At 57.1% G+C, this 24,750-nt stretch overlaps 1 protein-coding gene across 8 annotated transcripts; it reads right to left on the reverse strand.

Annotated features, from left to right (window-relative positions):
- Positions 1 to 175: 175 nt before the first annotated feature.
- Positions 176 to 24,078, reverse strand: PHKA1 (phosphorylase kinase regulatory subunit alpha 1). 8 transcript variants are annotated; one of them, XM_063346555.1, is made up of 33 exons: positions 23,921 to 24,078; positions 23,596 to 23,754; positions 23,034 to 23,081; positions 22,306 to 22,474; positions 21,862 to 21,944; positions 21,573 to 21,653; positions 21,043 to 21,141; positions 20,782 to 20,928; positions 20,404 to 20,457; positions 18,663 to 18,785; positions 18,452 to 18,547; positions 17,709 to 17,816; positions 17,427 to 17,505; positions 16,846 to 16,980; positions 15,679 to 15,788; positions 14,871 to 15,015; positions 13,836 to 13,914; positions 13,352 to 13,431; positions 11,343 to 11,519; positions 10,837 to 10,931; positions 10,498 to 10,637; positions 10,215 to 10,371; positions 9,968 to 10,047; positions 9,689 to 9,767; positions 9,472 to 9,601; positions 8,995 to 9,096; positions 8,467 to 8,582; positions 8,101 to 8,139; positions 6,969 to 7,013; positions 6,568 to 6,738; positions 5,988 to 6,041; positions 5,650 to 5,850; positions 176 to 5,384 (listed from the first exon to the last, which is right to left on the reverse strand). In XM_063346555.1, exons 1-33 carry the CDS (start codon positions 23,996 to 23,998, stop codon positions 5,211 to 5,213), a joined length of 3,633 nt encoding a protein of 1,210 aa, XP_063202625.1. In that variant the 5' UTR covers positions 23,999 to 24,078; the 3' UTR covers positions 176 to 5,210. The 8 variants fall into 8 exon arrangements, with proteins under 8 accessions (XP_063202625.1, XP_063202622.1, XP_063202626.1 ...); XM_063346552.1 differs by having other exon boundaries at positions 13,256 to 13,431; XM_063346556.1 differs by lacking the exon at positions 17,709 to 17,816 and having other exon boundaries at positions 13,256 to 13,431.
- Positions 24,079 to 24,750: the final 672 nt, after the last annotated feature.

The raw sequence follows: 24,750 nt of genomic DNA on the forward strand, positions 1-24,750 counted from the left end.
CACCGTGCCGCCCCGAGGCATGCCGGGAGCTGTAGTTCCCGTCCCGTCCCGCCCCCCCCCCGCCCGGCGAGGAAAGCAGGGCGCACACTCACCCTACGAGACATTTTATTGGGGGTCCCCACCGCCCGCAGCTCGTGGGGGTGGACTGTCTTTAAAAATGTAACAACGGTCATTAAAAAAGGCCGGAGGCCTACACCCACCCCCCGCCCCGCGCGAGAGGGAGCAGCCCCGTGCCCCGCCCCAGACGGGCTGTCCCGGTTTGAGGCCCAAACCACGTCGGGACCCCGCTGGCTCCCAAACCGCCTTCCTGCCGGTATGCTCGGGACGGAGGGAGCAGCGGGGTGGGGGCTGCAGCCCCCTCTGCCTGGGGCAGAGTTCACCAGGCCTGGAAGAATCATCAGGCAACAATTACAGAACATCGGCTACCTCAGGATGCAGCGCTGAGAGACAACCCATGAACTTAACCTGGCTTTAAGGAGATCACAAAACACGCCGAGGGGAGCTGCTCCGGAGCCGGCCTGATCCGCAGCGGAGCAGCAGGTCTCGGCCCACAGAGCCACGGCAGCCCCCACACCCATAAAAGCAGCCTGGGGAGTGGAAGCGAGCAGGAGCACAGTGACCAGAGCGGGCAACCAGAGCGCGGCGCAGCACGGCATGTGGGAAGGGGACAGTGACACTGCCAGCTCCAGGTGCGGCCTTCACCCTCCTCAGGAGCTGAGCTGTGGTACCCACCCAGCAGAAAGTCGTGTCCCCTGCACTCGCCAGGATGGATGCGGCAGCCCAGACACAGCTCCCATGAAAACATGCAGCCACCCAGGTTTTGGGCTGCAGGGAGTGCCAGAGCCCGTCACTGATGACAGATGGCAGCAGTGAGAATAGCAGTGTGAGGTGGCACCAGGGGGACGATCTGCTCAGTGTGGTGGCAAAGGAACCATAGGAAGTAGAAAGGCTAAGGAGCATCAGGGAGTCTCAGAAAGAGAGACTGCTAGAACCATGTGCTGCCCTCCCCGAGCCAGAAATGGGAACAACCACCAGGAAAAACCCAAGATAAAAAGGATCCGGTATCCTCCCCCCACCAGGCTGAAGGCAACAGCTTAAATGAGAGGGAAGGGAGGCAAGTCCATGCTTGGGGCAGCAGGTGAACCCCCCCCTTTGCCTGCCTCGCCTTCCCAGGCGCCTCTGTACAACAGGTACGAGGCGCTAGATGTGGAATACCACCTAATGAATGTTAATGTAGATGACAGTCCATCTTCACCAGAGGTGCTACCAAGGTCAGAAAGGCTGAGCCCCGTATCACGGCCACCTCCACCAGGAAGAAAAGACAGGTTATAGTTGTAGGTGACTCTCAGAATTCTAAGGGGAACCGAGGGTCCGATATGCTGGCCAGATCCTCCTCAGGGAAGTCTGCTGCCTCCCTGGGGCCCAGGTTAAGGATATCACTAGGAAACCTCCTAGCCTGGTATGGCCCTTGGACTATTACCCACTGCTACTCTTACACGTAGGTGGCCACAATGCCAAGGAAGCCACAATGCCAAGTGATAGTCCAAGTGGATCAAAAGAGATTTTTGGGCTTTGGGATGGCTGGTAAGGGAATCTGGAGCACAGGTTGTTTTTTCCTCTCAGAACAGATTGTGTCTGTCTGTTTCTTCCAGTGTTGTTGATGATGGGCAACAACACTGGAAGAAACAGACAGACCCAGTCTATTAATATGTGGCTCCGTGGCTGGTTATTACCACCACAGTTTTGCGTTTTTCAATAATGGGATGGCCTATACAGCACCAGGCTTGCTGCTGTCAGATGGGCTTCACCTTTCTGAAAGGGGGAAGGGGGTCTTTGTTCACGAGCTAGCGGGGCTCATTGACAGAGCTTTAAACTAGGCTTGAAAGGGGAGGGGGATAATATTAGGCTTGCCCGTGACAAGCTGTAGAATGACACACCAAGATTAGAGGGACGGGGTGCCAGTGAGGGCCCTGAGCCTGTTGCTGCAGGCAATCCAGGAGACTCCTGGAGCGCATCGAGGATAACTTCTTCAGCCAGGTAATAGACAGCCCCACCAGAGGAGATATGATACTGGACCTGATTGTCACCAATGCAAGTGAGCTAATCGGTGACATCAAGATTGGAGGCAGCCTGGGCTGCAGTGATCATGCACTGTTAAGAGTTCGCAGTCATGAGAGATATGAGTCAAGGGAAGAGTAAAGTCAGGACCCTGAATTTTAAGAAAGCAAAATTCCAGCTCTTCAAGGAGTCAGTGAATAGGACCCTCTGGGAAACTGCCCTCAGGGACATGGGAGCAGAACAGAGCTGGCAGATCTTTAAGGATACTTTCCATAGAGCGCAAGAGCTCGCAATCCCCAAATGTAAGAAATCACGAAAAGAGGGCAAGAGAGCGGCATGGCTGAGTTGAGGCCTGCTGCTCAAACTAAAGGGCAAGAAGGAAATGCACAGGCAGTGGAAGCAAGGACAGGTATCCTGGGAAGAGTATAGGGACATTTCCTGGTTGTGTAGGGATGGAGTCAAGAAGGCCAAGGCGCAGCTGGAGCTGAACTTGGCAAGGGACACAAAGAATAACAAGGGCTTCTACAGGTATGTCAGCCAGAAAAGGAAGGTCAAGCAAAGCATACCCCAGCAATGAGCACGACCATGTCAAACTGGAAAGAACAGAAGAGAAGGCTGATGTACTCAAAAACTTTTTTGCCTCGGTCTTCACTGGCAACCTCTCTCCCCACACCTCTTGAGTGTATGGACCACAAGGCAGGGACTGGGGGAGCAAAGTCCCTCCCACTGTAAGAGATCAGGTTTATGACCACCTGAGGAACCTGAACATATAGAAATTTATGGGACCTGATGAGATGCATCACAAAGTCCTGAAGGAATTGGCTGATGTAGTTGCCAAGCCACTCTCCATTATATCTGAAAAGCCATGACAGTCAAGGGAAGTCCTCAGTGACTAGAAGGGAAACATCACACACATTTTTAAAAAGGGTAGAAAGGAGGACCCTGGAAACTACTGACCTGTCAGCCTCAACTCTGTGCCTGGGAAGACTATGGAACAGGTCCTCCTGGAAGCTATGCTAAGGCACATGGAGAACAGAAAGGTGGTTCGAGATAGTGAGCATGGCTTCATCAAGGGCAACCCCTGCCTGACCAGCCTAGTGGCCTTCTATGATGGAGTGACTACATCAGCGGACAAGGGAAGATGTTGTCTACCTGGACTTCTGTAAGGCCTTTGACATGGTCCCCCACAACATCCTTCTCTCTAAATTGGAGAGGTAAAGATTTGATGGGTGGACTGTTTGGTGGATGAGGAATTGGTTGGATGGTTGCATCCAGAGGGTAGTGGTCAACAGCTCAAAGTCCACATGGAGATTGGTGACAAGTGGTGTCCCTCAGGGGTGCATAGTGGGACAAGTACACTTCAATATCTTTATCAGTGACATAGACAGTATGATCAAGTGCACTCTCAGCAAGTTTGCAGACGATACCAAACCGAGTGGTGCACTTGATGTGCCTGAGGAACGGGATGCCACCCAGAGGGACCTGGACAGGCTCAAGAAGCGGGCCCATGTGAACCTCATGAGGTTCAACAAGGCCAAGTGCAAGGTCCTGCACTGGGGTCAGGGCAAGCCCCGGTATCAACACAAGCCAGGGGATGAAGGGGTTGGGGGTACTGAGGGGTAAAAAACTGGACATGAGCTGGCAATGTGCGCTGGCAGCCCAGAAAGCCCCCTGCAGCCTGGGCTCATCCCCAGCATGGGCAGCAGGGCGAGGGAGGGGATTCTGCCCCTCTGCTCTGCTCTGGGGAGAGCCCCCCTGCAGTGCTGCCTCCAGCTCTGGGGCACCAACATCAGAAGGACATGGACCTGCTGGAGTGGGACCAGAGGAGTCCACAGAGATGCTGCGAGGGCTGGAGCGCCTCCACTGTGAGGACAGGCTGAGAGAGCTGGGGGGGTTCAGCCTGGAGAAGAGAAGGCTCCAGAGAGACCTTATTGCAGCCTTCCATGACTTAAAGGGGGCTACAGGAAGGATGGGGACAAACCTTTTAGCAGGGCCTGTTGTGATAGGACAAGGCTAATGGTTTTAAACTAAAAAAGGGTACCTTTAGGCTAGATATAAGGACAGAATTTTTTACACTGAGGGTGGTGAAGGACTGGCACAGGTTGGTCAGAGAGGTGGTAGATACCCCATCCCTGGAAACATTTAAGGTCACGTTGGATGGTGCTCTGAGCAAAGTGGTCTAGTGGAAGGTGACCCTGCTCACTGTGGAGGGGTTCAACTAGATGGCCTTTAAAGGTCCACTCCAACTCAAACCATTCTGTTATTCTGTAACTCCATTCCCACCACCACTTTCTGATGGGTGTGCCTGATCCACATCAGTTGGAACTGCTTCACAGGGCCTGTATCAACTCAGGAACCTGTGACTTAACCATCAGCGACACTGCCAGAGATGGAGCAGATGGCACAGAGGGGCTGCCACCAGCATCCCTCAGCCAGCCAGAAGCCCTGTGCTCACAGCTTAAAGGTAACAGGTATCTGTTCCCACCTTGGGATGCTCCTGGCTCCCACAGCCTCCCCAGCTGTGCACACAGGACCCCTGAGGGAGACTTGATGGGCTGCCTGCTTCCAAGCAGCACAGCTGTGGCCGGGCTGGACTGGTTTCATTTTAGGTGTGCTGGGAGAGACTCAGGTGGCATTCCCCGTTCCTCTAACAAAGCTTTTCCGTTAGGAGCAGGAAGAGCAAGAGCTCCAGCCTACACTAGTATAAACCCTGTGGATTTGGAATAAAAAGCAGCACAGAACAGGTTAAAAACCTCAAATCTGCTGGAGGCAGGGAGAGTGCGAGCTGGCCAGGGAGTGCTGCAGTGCCAAGCACACACGCCTGGTGAGGGGGACCCTCAAACACAGGCCCCTCTGGGGGTGATGGCTCAGGAGGAGCCGTGCAGGCAGACACTACTAACACAAGCAGGCTTCAAAGCTCAACCTTTCCCTGCCATCCCTTGCTCCACAGGCTGCACGCAGGCACAGGTCAGCTTAGCGCGTGTGCCTCCTGCGGAGCTTCTTGGGAGAGCTGCTCACCCACCAAGAGGCCAGGACTGGGAGGAGAGATGGCCATGCAGGCTGCCTGCAAACTAGCCTAATGCCCATCTTTAAAAGCTGTATGAAACAATCCTCCCGCAGCATCTGCAAACTGGGGAGAGGAGCTGTGAGAGCTACTGCATGGAGCAGCCGTCGGTGGGCAGGAAGTCGTAGACATACATGGCCACCGACTTGGACAGGTAGGTCATGGTGCCGAATCGACCACTCGGTGCACTGTCGTACAGTAGGCTGCAGATGCCTGTTGCAGGATCTCTCTCCAGCATGTGGTCATCAGCACCCAGGGCTTTCTGGAGAGGAGAGGAGAAAGGCAGCGTTAGGAATAAGGGCAGCCCCTTCACCAGCTTCTATCCCAAGCATCCTCCATTGCACTCACAGGGTGACACATAGATGGTGAGCAGTGGGAGGAGGACACTACAGCTTTTCTGTGCCCCATGAACACAATGGGAACAACAGACGGGACCCTCCAGGTGGGTGAACCCTGAATAGCTATGCGGAACGCATGCAGCAGCCCTGGGTGTAGGCTGTGGCCTCTGTGTGAGGCCTGGACCCTACCTGCTCCTCATAAAAGAGGTCGTTGGCTGTCTGCAAGATCTTTTCCACAGCTATGATGCCACCGATGGTGTGCACCTCCATATCCACCAGCATGGTGAGCACTAAGATAGCCTCCACCAGCAGCTGCCTGTACTCTGGCTGGGGCACACGGTTGAGGACCGACTCCACATGCACAGCAAACTTAATTTCCCCTGGGGTCATCTGTAAGGAGGGAGAAAGAAATGCATCTAGAGCATTGTACCACCAGCACAACTCTTGAGCTACGCTGAGCACTCGCCAAGGGCAACCCAGCGCCCAACACAAACCCGCCCTGTTTCCCCTTCACATAAACCTCCTACCTCTCTGGTTGTTGAAGAGGGGAGAACAAAGCCCTCCACGGAGAGGCCATGGCACTGCAGAACAAGAAGGAGTGACCATGGTTATAGCCTGGAGAAGCACTGTGGTAAGACACGTAGGTCCAGCCCACCAGCTCACTCCTAACTGAGCACTGGTGCGTGCCGCCCACACACCTCAGCTCCACCTCCTAACTCATTGCATAGCATCACTCCTTTCCCATCAGTTCATCACCACCAGAGCCCTCCCGCACACAGCATGGGGCTCTGCTCCCTGGCTTACCATGCCAAGGACAAGCTGTGCCCAGAGTTGCTTCAGCTGTTGCTCCAGCCCTGTAAAGCACCTGAGCAGACCTAGCACCCCTCTGCAATGGTCGGCATAGTATGAGGTAGGTCCTACGTGCCTACAAGGCAGCTCCAGCTCTTCTCCAGCTTTCCAGGGCCAGCTGCAGGCCTTGTCCATAAAGCACGTATCTACACAACACTGGGGACCAGCCCCAGGTGCCCAAGTCCTTCTGGCAAGGCTGGTGCCCGGGACCACAGACTCACATGCATGAAGAAGAGCCAAGCCAGATATCCAGCTCACCTTCTGCAGGACCTTCCAGACCTTCTGGTAGAAGCCCACAGGGACACGGTTGAGGGCCCCATCCAGCCGCCGTCTCCGCTGCCACTGGCCCTGGCGGCTGTCCTTATTGCCCTGGTCTTCCAGCATGCTTGAAAAGGAGCCCTTGCCCAGCAGCTCTGTGTGCCCAGTGGACTGGGCAGACAAAACAAGGACAACAGAGACTGCTGCAAAGTTAAATACCCTACAAGAACACAGCCTGCTGCTGCTGCCCAAGAGTTTGTGTTCACCCAGCCTGGTTCCCAGGGCAGAGCTGCCACCCCCTGCCCCCAGCAAAGCCCACCCTGCAGCCCTAGCTCACTGCAGCACCCCCCGGAGCCCAGACAGGACAGACCCCATGCGTGCAGCCAATAAACACAGGTTACCAGAGAGGACTTTAGGTCGGCATCCCCGGACTGCAAACTGAGGGGCTGAAGGAGAAAGGGAGAGACAAAAATCAGACTGTGCCAGAGCAGGGCAACCATCATGGCAAGCAGAGCAGCAGGAGCATGGACCAAGCTCAGGTCATGGGGCATTTATCCCAGGGGCTGCAGTTAGCTGGAGACTGAGAGGCAGTTTCGAAAGGCGAGCTGTGGAAATTATCACATTAGTATCAGAGGGGAAGGACTGCGCCAGGGCACGGAGCAGCTGTGGGGCCCCACATGCCCATGCTGCAGCAGCAGGCTCATGCCAGTCAGCACACAGGAGCAGGGCTGCTACTGCTCTGTTGGCTGCTGGCACGGGCAGGGATTTAGTCTCAGACAGATTGGAGGGCCAGCAGCAAGGTCGCTGCCTGTGGACAACCCTCCTCACCACATACGTGGTCCCTCTGTGATGACAGACTTCACGCTACAGCAGGTTGGCCATAAATGTGCTGCATCAGCCTGGGCCTTGCAGGCCCCATCTCAGAGGGCTCAGGACTCCTCCTGGACACATACCAGGCACCGGAGAAGGTCCTTGTCATTTGTAGCTGGGCAGGAGCCTCTTGCCCCAAAGAAGGAATAGCTGAGGAGGCTACATGCAGGATCCAGTGATTACCAGTGACCTGCCTGCAGGGATACTGCTGGCCATGGCACTGCAAACATCATGCCATCCCACTCAGCAAGTTTTTGTGGGTATAATGGGATCTATTCAGCCATAGCAGCTATGGAGCACAGCTCCCAGCTGGTTGTAATGCCAGTACACCCACGGCTTAGAGAAGCCTTCCTCCCAGCCAGTCCAAACACGGCTGGTCCCACTCAGAGAGGAGCTCCCCGAAGGCTGTGGGGCAGTGCTAGCCCTGGGCCCGCACAGCATATTAAGCAATGCCAACCTCTTCCCAGGGAGCCAGCCTTCTTCCACAATCCTGAACAGAAAAACCACGAGCCTGCTGAGAGGGGAAACCAGCTAATTGCTGCAGCAGCTCACTCAGCGGGTTTGTTTAAGAAAGCCCATGAACTCATGCATGCTCGGAAGCTGCCGTGGTGTGTGGCATAAGGGATAAAAGCTGAGGCTGCAGGAGGACAACAGTGGCTTCACCTTACTCCCAGTCAGAGACTGCCTACGCTTATCCAATTGCTGCAAGAGAAGAAGGAAATGAGGTTTCTGCTGCTGGAAGAGACCCACCAGGACACCAGCCATGCCTGGGACACTGCATGGTCCTCCCCACCCCTGCACCTTCTCAAGAGCCCCTGTGCTGCACTTCCAGAGCAACCCCCACTAACAGATTTACCCCAATTCTCCCCCCAGGGCAGGACTGGAGCCAAAAGAAGCTCCTGGAAGCAGCTGTAAGCTCTCTAAAGCCCAGGAGCGAGCTCCCTCCTGCTCTCCCATCAATCCTGCCTGTCCTGTAGCTGCTTGTCACCCACAAAACTGGCAGCAGCAGCCTGCACCACCTGCCCTCACCTGTTTGATCTCACTTTTCAGCCTGACGATGCCAGCACGCTCAGGTTTGGTGGCCCCGACAGCCCCCACCTCACAGATGGAGACAGCGGTGGTGAGCGATGAGTCGACTGATCGCACTGGAAGGGAAGAGAGGTCCAGAGTGGGTACCATAGCTGAGGGCATGGACGTCCCTTGTCACTGCTCAGGCACTGGTACCTCTGCACGCCTTTGCCCTCTATCCCAACCAGCATCAGAGATCCATGAGCATAGCACAGAACTGCTTCAGTTCAGGCCTGACCGGGCCAAGTGCCAAACTAAGCAAAGCCCCAGTAGCCACAGGACTTGGCTTGATCCACAGAAATTGGCTCAGCACCACCCTGCTGAAGAGCACAGCTTCTCGATGGACCACTGCAGTGCAGAAGCAGCTGTGCTGGACATGCAGGAGGACAGGGACAACGCCACAGCTAGGAACACGTGGAGCTGGCCATGCTCCACACCAGGACTCTGCTTTGCCCAGAGATGCTCTCGCAACCCTGCCAAGAGACTCACCACTCCTTTCCACCCCAAACTCCTTGCCGGAGAGAATGTGGTAGAGGAGGCTCTTCATGTCTGACGGGCTTAGATTCATCAGGTTCTCGGTGGCTTCTCCAGCTGGAGAGAACAAAGTTTGGTGGTTGCACCCTGCTTCACAGCCCTCTTGGGACATTTCTACCCTACACCCCACTCAGTTAGCAGGGGAAGCACCGGTACAGGAGCTCATCCTCCAAGGACATACACTAACTCCAGGTGCTGCCTACAACAGAGACTCTTCCCCATGCCAGCCCAACACATGCCTGAATAGAGACTGCAGTGAAATCACCTGTCTGTGCTGCCCAAGAGAGTCCTAGCTGCAGACCCTGACACTTTCATGCAGGGTCTCATCCTGGCACTGAGCTGCCCATTTTTAACAGCACTTCTTCCTGGCTGACAAGGCCCCAAGCACCGCAGCATCCACCCCAGCCAGGGTACTATCCCTGCTGCATGTACCTGAGCAGCGCAGGGAGTGTGCCAGCTCTGTTGCCATCACCTGGATGATGAGCCCAATGCGGATGCGGAACATCTCAGCGAAGAGTGCGGGTTGTGTGCGCATGTACATGGCCAAGTACACCATGATCTCCTGGAAGGCAAGAGGCAGATCACCCCACTGCTGCTCGCCAAGGCAGGCGCCCAGCTGTGGGGTCCCCCACTGCCCCGGGTCCCTCACCTGGGTGAGGATGGACACACTGAGGTTTTTCTCGCTGGCTTCATCAATGAGGCGAACAAGGTCCTCGTAGGGGATTGGGCTGGGGAGGGAATGAACGGCAGAGCAGGTGAGAGGCAGCAGAGCAAGCCCTGCATCTCTCCTGGTCTGTACAGCTCAGAGAGCAGAGATAGAGCCTGGGGACAGACACCCAGAGCTGCTCCTGCCCACAGACTCCAGAGCAGCGGGCTCACATCCAGCCCCAGCCCAGCACGCGTGGGGAGGGAGAGGTGCCACACTCACGCGGAGATTGTCTTCTCACGTGGCTCTGGGGGCAGCCCCACCGTCAAGTGCTTCTGGTGAGACAGGAGGTCAGTGCAGGCCTGGGGACAGAAAGGGTCACCCCAGGCATCACCAACAGCTCGGGGTTTGGGGCCTCAGCACAAGGCAGAGGGAGACAGCACTGATGCAGCTACAATTTGCCTGCCCGCTCTGCTGCCTCCTGTCCGACAGGCCTCAGCCCACTAGAGACTGGCTGCATAGTTGTTACCTCATCCAAAGCTTCCACCTTCTTCTTGAGGATGCCAGAGATGTAGCGGATCAGTGCCCACTGGCGTGTGTCCCCCACGCGCACGTACAACTCTGTGAGGAGCTCCTTGACCGTGGGGCCAGGCTTGCTGTCAAGCCCTGTGTGCCACTCAGGCCCCCTGCAGTAAAGGGGATGCCGGGTTCTAGCCAGGAATTTGCCCTGTGGCAGCTCCCTGGCAGCCCCGAGGCTTTGTGGGTTGGCTCTCTCTGCTCAGTGAGCCAGCAGGACTAGGAGCTCATCGTACTTGAGGATGTGGAGCATGTAGAGGATGTCTGCCTGCTCCTGCAGTGTGGGGCAGATGCGCAACTGGTCCACCAGTGCCTTGCAGTCCACATTGCCATCCTCATCACGGGGCAGGTTCATCTCTGCATAGAGTGTGTGACTCTGGAGGAAGACCCACAATCCTGGTTAGCACCACCAGCACCCCACACCAAGTACAGTCTGCTTATAGAGCCAAGGTCATTCACCCATGGATTTTTCCCCTGCGAAACCCCAAGCCTTCCCCGTGCAGCCCCACAAGAACCCTCCATCGCCAGCTGAAAGGATGGCACTGCTTGGCCACTCTGGGAGGGACAGGGCTCACCTTGCCATCCATGTCGTGCTGGTGGGGTGAACTCAGCAGCTTAACCGACTGCTGGGATGCCTGGAAGATCTTGCTGGGGACATACAACCCAACATCTAAAAGAAAGCCAAGGTTGGTGCACGCTTCTCAACCCCAACAACCACTGTTGTGCCCCAAAACACCTCACATGTGACAGTCTGCTCCCTCAGCAGCGCCTGCAGAGAAGCTGGCTGTGGGAGAAGCAGCCCCTGCACACTCAGTTAGAGGAATGCCATGGGGAGCTGCCATCCCTTATTGTCCAGCAGTTTCCATGAGGACTGCACAGGCACCAACTCCAAGACACTCCATGGCCAGGACTGACATGATGGACACAATGTGCCTTTTCCCAGGCAAAGGCTGGGTTGCTCTGCAGCCCATGGCATGCTCCCCTGGGGACCCCAGCATTGCACAGCTGGGAAAGCTCCCAAAGCACCTCAGCCTCAGCCCCAGGCTGGAGCAAAGATGCTGAGGGTGCTGGAATTACTCACTCTGGACATGTAAGTCCTTGGCCTTGGACGCCAGGGACACGAGGTCGCGGGTGGTGTGGACTGCAGCCCGGAAGCGGCTCAGCCCTCCCCGCTGGGCGGTGGGAGGGAGGTTCGACTGGGGAACCGTGCGCTGCAGCAGGTGGTCCAAGTACTGAGCAACCTCGTCGTATGTGTCCTCTGGAAGGGGAGTCAGAAGAGGGCGGGTTCAGCTGCTTTGTGGTGGGGCACCCCCGGGCCCTAGGGAGCTCCCCAGCTGTGCCTCGGCGAGGGCAAAGCTTTGCTGTCTGCACAAAGCGACAATGCAGCGCTACTGCCAGCAGCCAGATGGACAGCAACGGCAGCCAGGCTCACAAAGCTCGGCAGCCATGGCAGCCCTTTCCTGCACCACTCTGCTGCCTGGGACACTGGCTGCCAGCTGGAGACAAACTGGGGCTCCCTCCGAGTCCCACCTGGACAAAGGAAGTGATGGGGCTGCAGCATGCTTGCTCCAAGCCTGCGCAAGGACAGTGGGGTCTGCTCAAACCCCACGGTGAAACCCTTGCACTCCACTCCTCCAGCAAAGAAGGGAAGGCATAGCCAGGGGCAGCCTGTCCAAGCAGAGACCTCTTAGGAGACCCCAGCACAGCAAGGGCCTCATCCCAGCAGAAGTCCAGCACAGGAGCAAGGCAGGGTGGGTTCTGCAACAGTTATTTCTAATTAGAAATTACCAGTTATTTCTAATTAGGAGTTAGAGGAGAAGTTACAGCTCCTGCCTTGCTCTTTGCCCAGCCTCCAGCAGCTTGCATTGCTCCCAGTCCACATCAGGAGTGCCAGAGCCACCACTCGCTAACTGCTCGTAGAGGAGGGTAGTCAGAGAGGTCTCTGCTCAGCTGGGGAAAAACAGCGCTGCCCAGCAGTGAGGGGGATGCCCTGGGCAGGAGATGCCCCATGCCAAGGCAATGCACTACAATGCAGAGCTGTTGATGCTCTTCCAGTCAGTGGGCCAGGGTAAAGCCTTGCTGCTCTCCAGCGTCTGCCCCAGGAGATGAGCTGCTGACTGCGGCTCAGGCCGATAGCATGGCATTCCCTTTCCACACCTGGTAGGGATGCCTCATGCCAGCGCCTGTGACCACAGGCAAAGCGAGAAGAGGGCAAGAGAAACAAGTATTCTGAGTCACAGCAGTGCAAACATTGGCTACAGGAGCAGCAGAGGCAGAGCAGACTGATGGGAAGGCTGGGAAGATGACCAACACCAGGTCACGCAGGAGGAGGACGCAGGAGGAGGACGTACCCCAACCTGCTTGCAAGGGGAGGAGCAAAACTTGCAGCCCACCACGGTCCCAGGACAAGGTGAGTCCATCACGCTGTGATGGGCCAAGGCCCTCTCAGGCACCCTACCCACAGCAGCTCTGCCCAGGAAGTGTCAAAGGCTTCGGGCAAACAACACTTAAAGATTGCCTGGGGACTCAGTGGCTCTTCCCCACCATCTCGTGCGCTGTACCATCACTTTCTGTGCCGACACTTGTGCACCAAAGATCGTCAGCCAAATCTCTGAAGCGGAGGCAGGATGCCGAGCCTTTGTCTCTTCCCCACGCAAAAGCCTACAGAGGTTGGAGCAGCTCATTCCGGAGTGCTCTCCATGCTCTCCAAGGCCATGTCCCCCCGTCTCAGCCCCGTCTGGCTGGGAAACCCCTCTGGCCAGGAGGCTACAACAGCTGCATCAGCTCACCCAGTCCCACCCCACTGGTGTCACCATGAGCGTCACCCACAGAAGGTTAATTGATGGAGAGTCAGATGGGAACAGAAACATGGTGAAAACCCAAGTGTATGAAGAACACAGTGGCAGACACTGGCAGGGAGGTTGGGTGTTACGGGTTTACGGTTCAGTTTGGCATTTGCCATGCCACAGAAGTGACTGGCCTGTTCCCCCTTACCATCCTCTGCTATCTGCAAGCCATGCAGCCACTCCTCGGCGTCTAGCTCCTCAAAGCTGTCAATGCTGAGCTCGTAACTCTTGGTAAAGACCTTACCCTCTGGCCCAGGGTCCATAAAGCTGAGGTGCGTTCGGCATGATGTTGTCAGGAACTCCGACAACTTACCCGTCTGGATCCTGGGCGAGAGGAGGGGAGGTCACACAAAGAGGAAGGGGGAGGCAATACCCTTGGCTTTGCCTCCTGGATCCAGGCCAGGCTTAGATGCCAAGGAGCGTACACATGCCCCAGTGCCTACTTTAGCTGCCTGCAACTCCTCCAGTCACAGGTGGGCATGGACGGGCTGCCCAAAAGCTATTAGAGGGATCCTGCAGCCATAAGTTTAATGGCATGAAGAGATATACCCTCTCTTGCATCTTCTCTGTTGGGACTGTAGCCCTGGGGTGCACTTACAGCCTAGCACACCCCAATGTATCCTTCACAGCTTGTTCCCCATCAGCCCCAGCTCACGACCAGGAGGTACCCTCATAACCATGCTCTCAGAGGCCACCAGCCCTCCTGTACCCCAGGAAGCTACACTCACCTTGCGCCACCGAAATACCCATCCTGCAGCTTCCGCAGCGTTGCCAGCACTGTGGGGTGCACGTTGCTGCCAGTTTCATCTGTTGGGGACAGAGACACAGGCAGTCAGGCTCTCCTGCTCAAACAGGCTCCCAGAAGGTAACACAGGGCCAGGTGGGCATTCAGGCACACAAAGTACTATGACATCAGCCAAACCCTTGCTTTGGGGGGCACAGCCAGGCTGTGGCACCAAAAGCACCACCCAAAAAGAGAAATTCAGGACTGTTCAGGCTGGATTCCAGCCAAGTCAGGCCAAGACACACTCCAGGCTCCTGGGATTTCACCTTGGGCTGAAGCCGACAGTACCAGACAGCAGGACCCAAACTGCCCCCTGCTCTGTCCCTGGCTTTCACACAAGGCAGCAGAGAGGGTGCTGCTGTCAGGGGCAGAAGACACCACAGGAAAGGGGATACTCAAGATGCTAAGGGAATTGCAAGTACACAAGGAGAGCCAAAGAGGCCTGAAAGCAACACAGAGCCCCTTCCCTACACCAGCCTCATGGGGAAGCTGTGAGCTGCTCCAGAGCAGCCAGTTTTGATCTGCGCCATTGCGCAGCTCTCTGCTCCTTCTGGTTTGCTGTTCTCCCCTCCCTGTTGTCTAGGAAAGTCTTTAGCAGGTTGTTAGTCTTAGTGAAGAGTCAAGATGCAGGAAGAGCCCGAGAACACTTTTACAGGGGGATTATTTTTTTGGTCCTGCTCCCAAAAGGCCTCCCAACAAGCCCAGCTGCCTGGAGACTGAATACCTCCATGCCAGCAAACATCCCTTGAGCTGCAGGCACTAGTGCTTGGCAGGCAGCCCCTCTATCTGCCAGGACAGCTGCCAACTCAGTGTGGCCCCTTTGAGCGGTAAGCATTTTACAGGACACTACTGGCTGTTCCAGCTCCACCGTGTCCCCGTTACCAAGATGGCCCCATATCTGCCCACCCTCTTCCTCCTGCAGAGGCTGCTTCCCAGGACTGCTCTAGCCAAATGCTTTGTGAGGCCGGAGGATCTATACCGAGCATGGTGTGGGAGATGGGGAAGGTGATGGTTGGCCGCCCAGTCATCCTCCAGCGGCTGCAGAGGTACGAGAGGTCCGTCCTCAGCATCTCCACAATCATCTTGTTGTCAAGAGCCAGGTAGAACTGCTGCTGGTCTATGAACTGTGAGGACAACAGGAGACATGAGTGGCCCTTCCTGCAGCCACCAGGTCCCCTTGGTGCCACCCACATCTTCCTACTGGTACTCAGCCAGGCCAGCCAGACAGCGCACCCAGGGGAGATGCTCCTTTGCACCCACAGCTGATCCCACCTCACCCGGTACGTGCCAGTACAGTCTAGCAAGGGACCCTCAACCCCAGGGCAGCTACTGGCCACCAGCGACTACAAGGAGCTAACAGTATAGCTCAGCAGCAGCATCACCCAGGCCCCGCACAGGTGGTCCATGCTGTGACTATCCCAAGCAAATACGCACTTCCCACAGCACTAGGCTCACAACCCTGCTCATCCCTGCACCATGCTAGACAGAGGGATCCCTGTCCTGCCAACAGCCTCCTCCTCGTATCCTTGTCACAGTGAGCAAAGGGATTTTCACCCAACACATATCATCAGAAGGCTGAAACCATCTCCCCCCAGCATGCACACAGCCAGGACCACCAACTCCGCTGCTTCACACCATGGAGCTGGGGCTGCTCTGCCCTCCCAGACTGTTCAGAGGGTGTTGAGCCACCCCTGAGAATAACTCGAGTGCTCAAGCCAGTGGAGAAACCTCCTGCCCAGCTCCAGATTGCTCGACAGCTGCAAATGAGCCCGTGCAATGCTACCCACCTGTGGGGTAAAGGTAAAGATGTTCTTCCTGATTTTGTAGAGCTTGGAGGTCCCAAGGACGCCCATGTGCCGGTAGGGCCGACCCGTCAGGCACATCTGCTTGTTGCGGCCTACAGGACAGAAGGAGGAGGTTTTAGTGCAAGCCTCTTCACAAAAGGGGATATAGCAGCAGAGACAGGCCCCAGTGCTACCAGGCAGGAGGAAAACATTGGTTTATGGTCAGGGTACCCCAGAACCCTGTGTTGAGCTGGCACAGCTCTAAGGACAGTGATAATCTGTCCCCCAGCCCCACCCAGGGAGCTACAGACACCCAGGCCCTTCCCAGGGACTGTTGCTGAAACAGGGACATACAGCCCGTCCTGACCTCCGCAACGTGCCACACCTCCAGGGTCTTTGGGGATGTTCCCCCCTGCACAGGGCCATCCCACCAAAGCTGACAGCTCTATCAGTGTTCCCATTGCTCCTGGATTACTCCCAGAGCCCAAGACGGTGCAGCAGCAGCATTGCCCCTTGGTCATGTCAGCCCTGGCAGCTGCCAGGCTATTCCCCTGCTCCCTTTGCCCATGTCACACTTGGCCTTTTGGTGGCTTAAATTAGCCAGCGCGTGCAGCCTACGGTAGATCAGGTTTCTCCTTGGCCCAAGCTCGGTCTCCAGCTCCTGCACAACAAGCCCCATGCCCAAGGGGTTGCAGTGTCAGGGAATGAGTGTGCAGAGCTCTGGAGCACACTGTCCCCTCATGCTCAGCCCTGCCAACCCTCGAACAACAGCCGTCCCACCTGAGCTACAGGATCTCTCAGCCAGGGACTGCCAGACTGTAGTCTGGCTTGCCCCCCACATTGAGATCTGGGTACAGGAACAAAAGTTTGCTCCTGCCACCCCAGGTCTGTCCTACATGGATCAGAGCCCCTGCCTGTCCCTAGGGCAACTGTGAAACTGCAAAGCCAAAGCTTCATGCCTTTCAGAATCGCCCTGAACAGCACTGCCTGCCACCCCAGCTCCCCTTGTGCAGAAGTAGTTTTACCAGGCCCAGGCATGGGTGGCAGAGCCCTCAACAGTCAAGCAGGCAGCAGCAGGGCAGGACATTAGCATCTATAAGCAGGAGTGCCAGGGGATGGGACAGACTGTTCTGCACCCCCTTCGCTGAAGGAGCAGGGAGCCCATCTCACCCAGGCGGGCATAGATGTGGCTGAGGATGCGGGCAGGCTGCACTCTGATGGGGTAGACCTCTGCCACAGTCTCCACGTCGATGTTCTCCTTCCTCAGGATAGCTTTGATCGCCTCTGTCTCTGCCAGGATGCATACTGTAGAGAGAGGAGGACAGGCTCAGTATGGCAGGGGCACAAGGGTGTGACAGCACTACCCCTGGCCTTTGTGGACACATACAAGGTGCCACAGCAGGTAGAGGCAGCTGTCTGGGGTCCCTTTGGGAACGAGTTCTCACTGCAGAGGTCTGCCTTGCTCCTCCTAACACTCTACACCGAAGCTTTCCCTGCCAAGTGGCAGGAGGACAGGACAGTTTTCAACTTCTCTGCAGAGGAGACTGTAGCAGATTATATTTCTCTGGGGTAATGCAAGGTGGAGTGGAAGAACTTGCACCACATCTTATACCCACCTTGACAGGGCTGAGATCTGGCTGCACCAGCCGCCAACCAGCAGCACCATCCCAGAGCCACCCCGTGAATTCCGCATGGGCAGAGTCCCCAGACCTGCCAGGCACAAGGGTTTCAGACCAGTCCCTTTCCCTCACCTTGGACCACCACATCAGGCTTGGGAACAGTTGCAAATCGGCGGTTGAGGGGATCTATTTCACCGGGAGCTAGAAACCCCTGAGGAAAAAGAGGTATGAGGAGATGAACATTTAATGGACTGGGTAGAACAGGTGATGCTTACAAACAATCCCCCTTTAAGAAGTCCTGGAGGACGGAGGTGACAACTTCCCCATGGCAGGTGGCTCAGGGTGGCAGCATTTGCCCTTTCAGAGCTCAGAGCCTGGCCCCACAGCCCTCCCCATCACCAGGGGTGGCCATACCTCGGCCATCAGGCAGCCCAGGATGTAGAGGGACTGCCCCCACATGAGTGGCAGCTTGCCCATGGGTATCCTGTCCACAGTGTGGGGCTTCCTGTATTCCTCATCCACCTGGAAGGCAAGCCAGGAGGTCAGGGAGGGATCCAGAGACACAGGATGCTGAAGGAAGCATCATCATTGCATTTTGAAGTCCAGCACTTTAAGGCTTAAAAAAAGAGCCTATGAAAGCATTTGCCACAGAGGGTCAAAAATATCCTGGCTACATTCTTCCCTTCTTCTCATGATTGCCCCAGGTACCCACAAAAGACAACAGATCAGCTGCTCAGACTGAGTTTGAATTACCAACACGGGCCATCCCACGGAACGACTGACATACCCCAGGAGCACTGGGGTGATGCTCTCGGATGCTGGTGGGGAGAGCCTGAGCACCAGGAGGCTGTTGCTCTCTGCTCAAGCCCACACAAACACCCTCACCACTGAACGGGAGCTCAGCACAACCCCCTCATCCCAGGTCCACACGTCCTGAGCTCTCAGAGGACTCTGACTCCAGCAGTTTCTTTATACAACATGATTTTATAACAGCTCCAATCCATGTTGTTGTTTTGTGTTGTTTGTTTTTTTTTAAACACAGGGTTTCCATGCACTACATGTGTTGCTTTACTAACAATTTGTGTTAATAAGCAATTAAAATCCAACTATCTGGTAATGAGCCATTCCCACCGCCACCATAGCTCAGGACCACTCACCTTATCCGGTGGGACACTGTACAGCTCTGGTACCAGGCGCACCCCATTCTTCCCCTTGATGAGAACCCCCTCAAGGGCTTCCCGGTACTCCTGCACCTGAGGAGAGAAGGGAGGGGATCTGCCCCGGTCATGGTTCCCTGCATCATTCCCCCGCACACTTCCCTTGCCAGGGACTTCTTTCCACCAGCCTGGCAGGTCCTGCCTCCCTTACCTGCTCCATGTTTCCACTGAAAATCCCATCAATGATCAAATATGCCCAGAAGAGAGGCCACTCACACTCGATGTTCTCAAACAGCTTCAGCTCAGCAGGTTCATAGTAGAGACGGTTGGGGTCCTGCAGGGAGGGTGTGACAGCAAGGCAAGTGGTGGGTGGCAGGATCCCCTCAAACTGACAGGACTCTTACTCCCCCCAAGGCCCAAGCCTCAAATACCCTCTCTGTCTTCCTCTGCAGATGATGGCTGAGACAGAGCCGAAAAGCAGTTTCACCTCCAGGCTGTGTCTTTTCCAAGACACCCCCTCCCAAGCCCCCTGCACTGATGCTGAAGGGCCTCACCCTTCCTGGGCAAAGGGAGCCTACGCAGTCCCCAGAAGAGCACCCCAGAGTCTCGTACAACAGTCCCCCTCGCTGCACTGGGGACACCTGCTTCCCCATCACCTTGCCTTCTCTGCCCCAGCCCCTCAGCGCTTGCCTCCTCAGGCATCACCAGGCTGGCCCAGCAGGGTGCGAGGGCCTGGGCTGGTCATGCGGGGACAGAGAGCAGGGTTCCTCCTGCCATTTGGTGTAACTGTGAGGCTGTCACGTGGCATGAGGTCAGGATGGAGAGCTGCTTTTGCCAAATCCTCCCACACCAGATGTGCATGGTATGGTGCCCCAAGGGACCCATGCTCAATCCTCCCTGCTAACTGCTTTAACTCTTTTTGCTACAGAGAGGGGAGAGAGCTGGCCTTAGCAGACTGCCAGGCCGAGAGGACAGGAGGGACAAAGGGAGCAGATGTTCTCTATAGTGCCTGCACACCAGACACAAGCTCCCAAACTCCCGTTTGACTCCAACCAGCTGCAGTGCCTCTGCAGGCAACACCGCCCTTCCCATGCCTCGCAGCTCCCCAGAAGTAAGCCACAGCTTTGCTGCTGGCAAAGCTCATGAGCGCTAAGAAAGTCAGACTGGAGATGCTGCTGCTTTTCTCTGGCTCTGGAGAGATGCAGCCACACACGTTGCCTATTATGGTCAGGTCTGAAGAGGCAGAGCAGAGGAAAAAAATTCAGAAGCACTCATGCCCAGAGGAGCCCCACCAGGTTATGGGCCCAACAGCCAGTGACGATTTAAGAGTCTCCGAGTACCGTGTCCTGGTTCTGTGGTTATCAAATGCGACTGTTCCCTAGAAAATTTTCCTGTTTTCTCTCCCCAGAGCAGTAGAATAAAGTCTCCACGTGCTCCACTGCGAGCCAAGTGTGGCAGTACACAAGCTGCCTGCTGTGCCAGCAGAGGCAGAAGCAGCTTTGTGACCTCCAGTACTGCTGCAGAGCCAAGCCTGTCCGGAAGCAGCACTGCACAGTCACCTCCACAGGCCTCCAGCCCTCACTCAGGGCTTGTGCAGCCCTGGGAGAGCCAGGGAAAGAGCCCACCTCCGCAGGGCTCCCACACAGGGCAGTGGTCCCATCTTCCCCCAGCCTAAGAGATATACAACACCACCAGGTCTCAGATGCAGGCAGATACAGCCTCTGCCTATCTGCTATGGGTGTGGGTTGGATATACCATCTCTGCAATGGGCTCTGGCACTTTCAGAAGCCTTGCCCAGGCCTGTGACTGCCTGGGGCTACTCAGGGCTCTCATCTTCCCAGTGCTCCCCACCACAGCCCTTGTGCTGCACCTGGGGGAGCTGAAAATGCAACCCAGGGCAGCTGCTGCTTTGCACTCACGTTCTGGCAGGTAGCTGGGCTGGGTACACTTACCTCTTTGGGGGTCCTGTACCCATCCCGGAGGAAGCGGCAGCAGCCATAGCGCCCCTGGAAAGGAGGGAAAAGAGGTGCTGAGCAGGAAGCACAGCATGAGATACCTTGTACCGTCAATGCAGAAACACGGGTGGGGGATATCCTCTGGCCAAATACCCCCTCACTCGCTCGCCTCATGTTCAGACACTACGATCACAGCCTAGGGCCACAGCACATAGGACTGTTTCTTTTGCACACCCCTGCCACAGGTCACAGAGACTGGGAGAGAACACGCCCCAGCACCCCCTCCCCAAACCTGTTTTTTGGGGGAAAAGGGCTACAACAGTTTGGCCTGCAGCTGTCTCCTGGGCAGGGCGAGACAAGGGCAGAGCCACTCACCTGCAGCTTTGTGATGATCTCTTGCTTGGTGATTTCCACCAGTTCACTGTCCTCCACAGCAAACGCTGGGTAGGAGATGACAGAGAGCACGCTGGCGTCCACCTCCTTGGATGTGGAGGCCCTGGGCAGCATCGAGTGGAGGATGGACTGGGCGAAGGGGAGGGAGAGGTGGTTAGGTTGCCAGCCTGGGCGTCATTCACACCGCAGCCCCAGCAGATCACAGTTCATCCTGCAATGGTGTAAAGCCTGCGTGGCTCTCACCTGGCAGTGCTGCACCTCATCAGACAGCACCCGTATCACCGACTGCGGGCCTCCCTTTGCTCCAAAGAGATCCAGCTCATCCAGTGCCTCCAGGGCAGCCTGCAAGCAGGGTGAGACTCAAAGCAACAAGTCCTCCACCATGCTGCTCATCTCTAAGAGCTCTTACCCCATGCCAGCCACTCTGTGTAACACACTGCCCAAATGTAAATAAATTTAAACCCTGCTGTGGCTGCAGAGCACCCTGATCAGAATGTGACCACATCTACAAAGCCACAGGTAGCCAGAAATCAACAGGACCCTGGACGTTTTTGCCACATACCCCAATTAATTTCTCACTCCCAGTTCAGGCAAAACTCCGGCAAGAAGGGCACATTTTATCCCAGCACAGAAGGAGAAAGGTCTCCCAGGAACCTATCACTGCCTAGGGCACTGAGCCTCAATAGTTCAACGTGCCCAGCCTTCCCTGTAAAAAAGCAGCACAGGGCCACTGGCACTCCCTGGCACCCACCCAGCACCTCTCCCTGCCTCACCTTGGCCATGCCGATAGAGCTAGCATTCAACTCGGTGATGCCCTGGTTCGTCTTGTCCCCACGCTCCCATATCCCGAAGTCCTGTGCGGAGGCAGCAGCACGTTGGAGCAGGCAGCAGTTCACAGCACACCCAGAAAGCCTTTGAGTCCCACCCATTGGTGGTGCTCCCAGCAGATACCGTGGGACTCTGTCTGCCAGGGCTCAGGAGGGACCCACAGCTGGCCCTAGATACCAGCCCACCACCTGCACCCCCAGGGCATGCTCCCCTTCCCCAGCATGGGCTACCCACCGCAGTTTTGTAGGCTGCTTCAATGTAGAACACTAGGTTCTGAATAAAGTTGACTTCATCCAGGCTGTGAATTATGTGGAGGCCTGAAGCAGTGTGAGAAATTCACATTAGTGGCTCCAAGCCCACAGGCATCCCTAGGAAGAGGCTGCAGTAACCCAGGCCAGACCCCTTCTCCTCACTGCACGCCTGCCCCATGGGAGCCATGCCCTGCCTGGCTCCCATCCCCACTCCCACCCTGCTATGGCAGCTCTGGGGCTTCAGGCAAACGGGTGCTCTTAGAGAGATGGACATCGAGAGGTGCAAATCCACCTCAGGTGCTGTGAGCATAAGAAAACAGTGAGGTCAGGGAGGCCATCACAGCAGCCTGGCACCCAGACCAAGAACATGGAGAGCCCTGGAGATCAGCACACTCAAAGCTGAAATGGCATCCCCCAGCAGCATCACCTGAGGCTGTCATTTGCGCCAGCATGAGCAGGTAGAGGGAGGTGGCATCCATCTGTAGGTGACCCCACTCGTGGTCCCCCACCACGGTGGCACAGGTGTGGGTGTTGTACTTGGCATGCAGGCAGTCCCTGGTGCTCTGGCTGTACTTGAATGCCTCCACTTTGTCTACCTTGAGAAGGACAAGGAGATGCAGGGGTTCATCAAACCCTGTCTCCAGAGAGGCCTGGCAGCCAAGGGATGCTCCACACTTTTAGCCCAGCATGTGGAGCCGTGCCTGGCAGGGCAGAAACCCTACGGCCCCCGGGCTAAGCCCCTCCACACAGCAAGGCAGTCAGTGCAGGCTCCTGTGCCACCCTAGTGCAGGGCTGCAGCCATAGAGGGCCCACAGCCACAGCTGAACCAGCCACTGCTGAACTGCGTGGACAGAAAAGGGTCAACCCAAACGCCCTCAGGGAGAAGAGCTGCAGAGTCTCTGCGCCAGACAGACCACAAGACAGGGAGCAGCTGGCAAAGGCTCCGCTGGCCACCAGCCCAAGCACTGGGACTTCCATCACACCACGGACAGATGCCAAGACAGAGCTTATTTCAAGACTCGCTGGAAGGGGGCCTTCCCTCTGCTTGTCAGGAAAGGCTGGGGAAAGCTGGCACTGCTAGGACTGACCGTCTTTGCGGCAGAGCTGGGCCTTAAGGAGACCACTCAACTCTCGGAGGCGTTTTCCAGACCCTACCTGTCTCATCATGCACTGAAGCAGCCCCCGCATCAGCTTCACCACGCTCTGCAGGAACAAGGAAAACAGCCTTGTTAATCCCCATGCAGCCAAGAGAAGCCCTGACTCAGGATATCAGCTGGCCACTGACCTTTGCAGGGCTCCGGCATCTGTAACCGGAGCCCTTGCTCATATTTCCATGGCCCCTACTCCCTCGGTGACAGCAGAGGAAAGCAAGATTTCTTGGCCTGCCATGGAGGCCGAGCTGCTCTGCTGTGCAGGGGGAGGACAGAGCTGCAGAATGCAGCTCCCCAGCCCCTGGGAGAAGGACTGTCTCCCCAGATCACCCCAGAGCCAGAGGGCTGGATCCTCTGGCTGTGCTCTAGGAAGAGCAGGCTCTGACATCCCTTGCTACTGCTCCCTGTGCCTGGGGACAGCCCTGTCCCCATCCTCACTGCATAGCCTCCCATCACCTTTTGGCTCCAAAAGCAAACCAGCTGGGAGGTGACGGCCGGCTCCCTGGTATCACTGGCCGTGCCGGGACGGTCGGCACAGGCCCTCCCTCCTGCCGACTCCCTCCTACCTGCTCCAGCTCGTAGGCCTTGGCCTTGTCCTCGTCGCGGTCGGCGTTTTTGCGGTAGGCCAGGCCCAGCCCCCAGACAGCCAGGATGCTGTAGACGTTGTCCCGGACCCAGGCATCCCGGTGGTCGGCGCTGGCGGGGAGCAGGCCCGTCACCGCGTCCTGCCGAGGGGAGACACACCGAGGGGCCGCGGCCCCTCTTCCCTGTTAACTCCGCCCGTCCCGGCCTGCGGGGTCAGCCGGCGGCTTCCCAGGGCCCGGCGGGGCGCATCGGGGCCCGCAGTGAGGAGAATCCCGGCCCCCCCGCGCCTCCCGGCAGGTCCCGCACCTGGTGCCGGAGGATGGTCTGCTGCACCAGCCGCGCATACCCATCCAGCCGCACGCCCGAGTTGCTCCGGCTACGCATGGCGCCGGCGGCGGCGGCGACAGACACCGATGCTGCGGGACGGGACGGGACGGGACGGGACCGCCCCGCCCCGCCCCGCCCCGCCCCGGGTCCTGGCAGCACCGCCGCCCCACTCCGCCCCGAGGCGCCGCCCGCTCTCTGGCGCCCCCAACGCTGCCCCGAGCACCGCAACAGTTTTGCAGCGGCCTCTCCGTCCCCGCTGCCCCGCCATCCTCGCCGCCGGCGGCGGCCCCAGTCTGCGGAGCGCTCACTACCGAGCCGCTAGGACCCGCCGCCATGGCGGACACGGGAGGGGGTGCGCGACGGGAGGGCGTCGGACAGCGCCCCCTGCCGGGCGGAGGCCGCGCAGCGCTGCGGACGGACACGGACACAGGCGTGGGTTTGCACCTACGGACGGACACATGGACACACGGACACACGCGTGGGTGCAGGGACGGACACGCGTGTGGGTGTGCACCTACGGACGGACGGATGGACACACGGACACACATATGGGTGTGCACCTACGGATGGACACATGGACACACATGTGGGTTTGCACCTGCGGACAGACACACGGACACATGCATGGGTGCAGGGACAAACATGCGTGTCGGTGTGCACCTACGGATGGACACACGAGTGGGTGTGGGATTGTACAGACAGGCACATGGACACATGTGCCAGTGCATGCGTACGGATGGACACATGGACATGCATGCTGGTGTGGGTGTGTGGGCAGACACACAGACATGCAAACGGACAGAGAGAGA

The sequence above is a fragment of the Chroicocephalus ridibundus genome, chromosome 9 (assembly GCF_963924245.1).
Source record: "Chroicocephalus ridibundus chromosome 9, bChrRid1.1, whole genome shotgun sequence".
NCBI lineage: Eukaryota > Metazoa > Chordata > Aves > Charadriiformes > Laridae > Chroicocephalus > Chroicocephalus ridibundus.

Bases quoted from the DNA above. Each gene is read 5' to 3' on its own strand.
- PHKA1 (XM_063346552.1), bottom strand. From the start codon at position 23,998: ATGCGTAGCCGGAGCAACTCGGGCGTGCGGCTGGATGGGTATGCGCGG. The intron at 23,082-23,595 runs GTAGGAGGGAGT...TTGTTCCTGCAG, and splicing joins AGGCCTACGAGCTGGAGCAG to AGCGTGGTGAAGCTGATGCG. The intron at 10,048-10,214 runs GTAACAACTATG...TTCTGTCCCCAG, and splicing joins AGGTGGAAGCTTTGGATGAG to GCCTGCACTGACCTCCTGTC.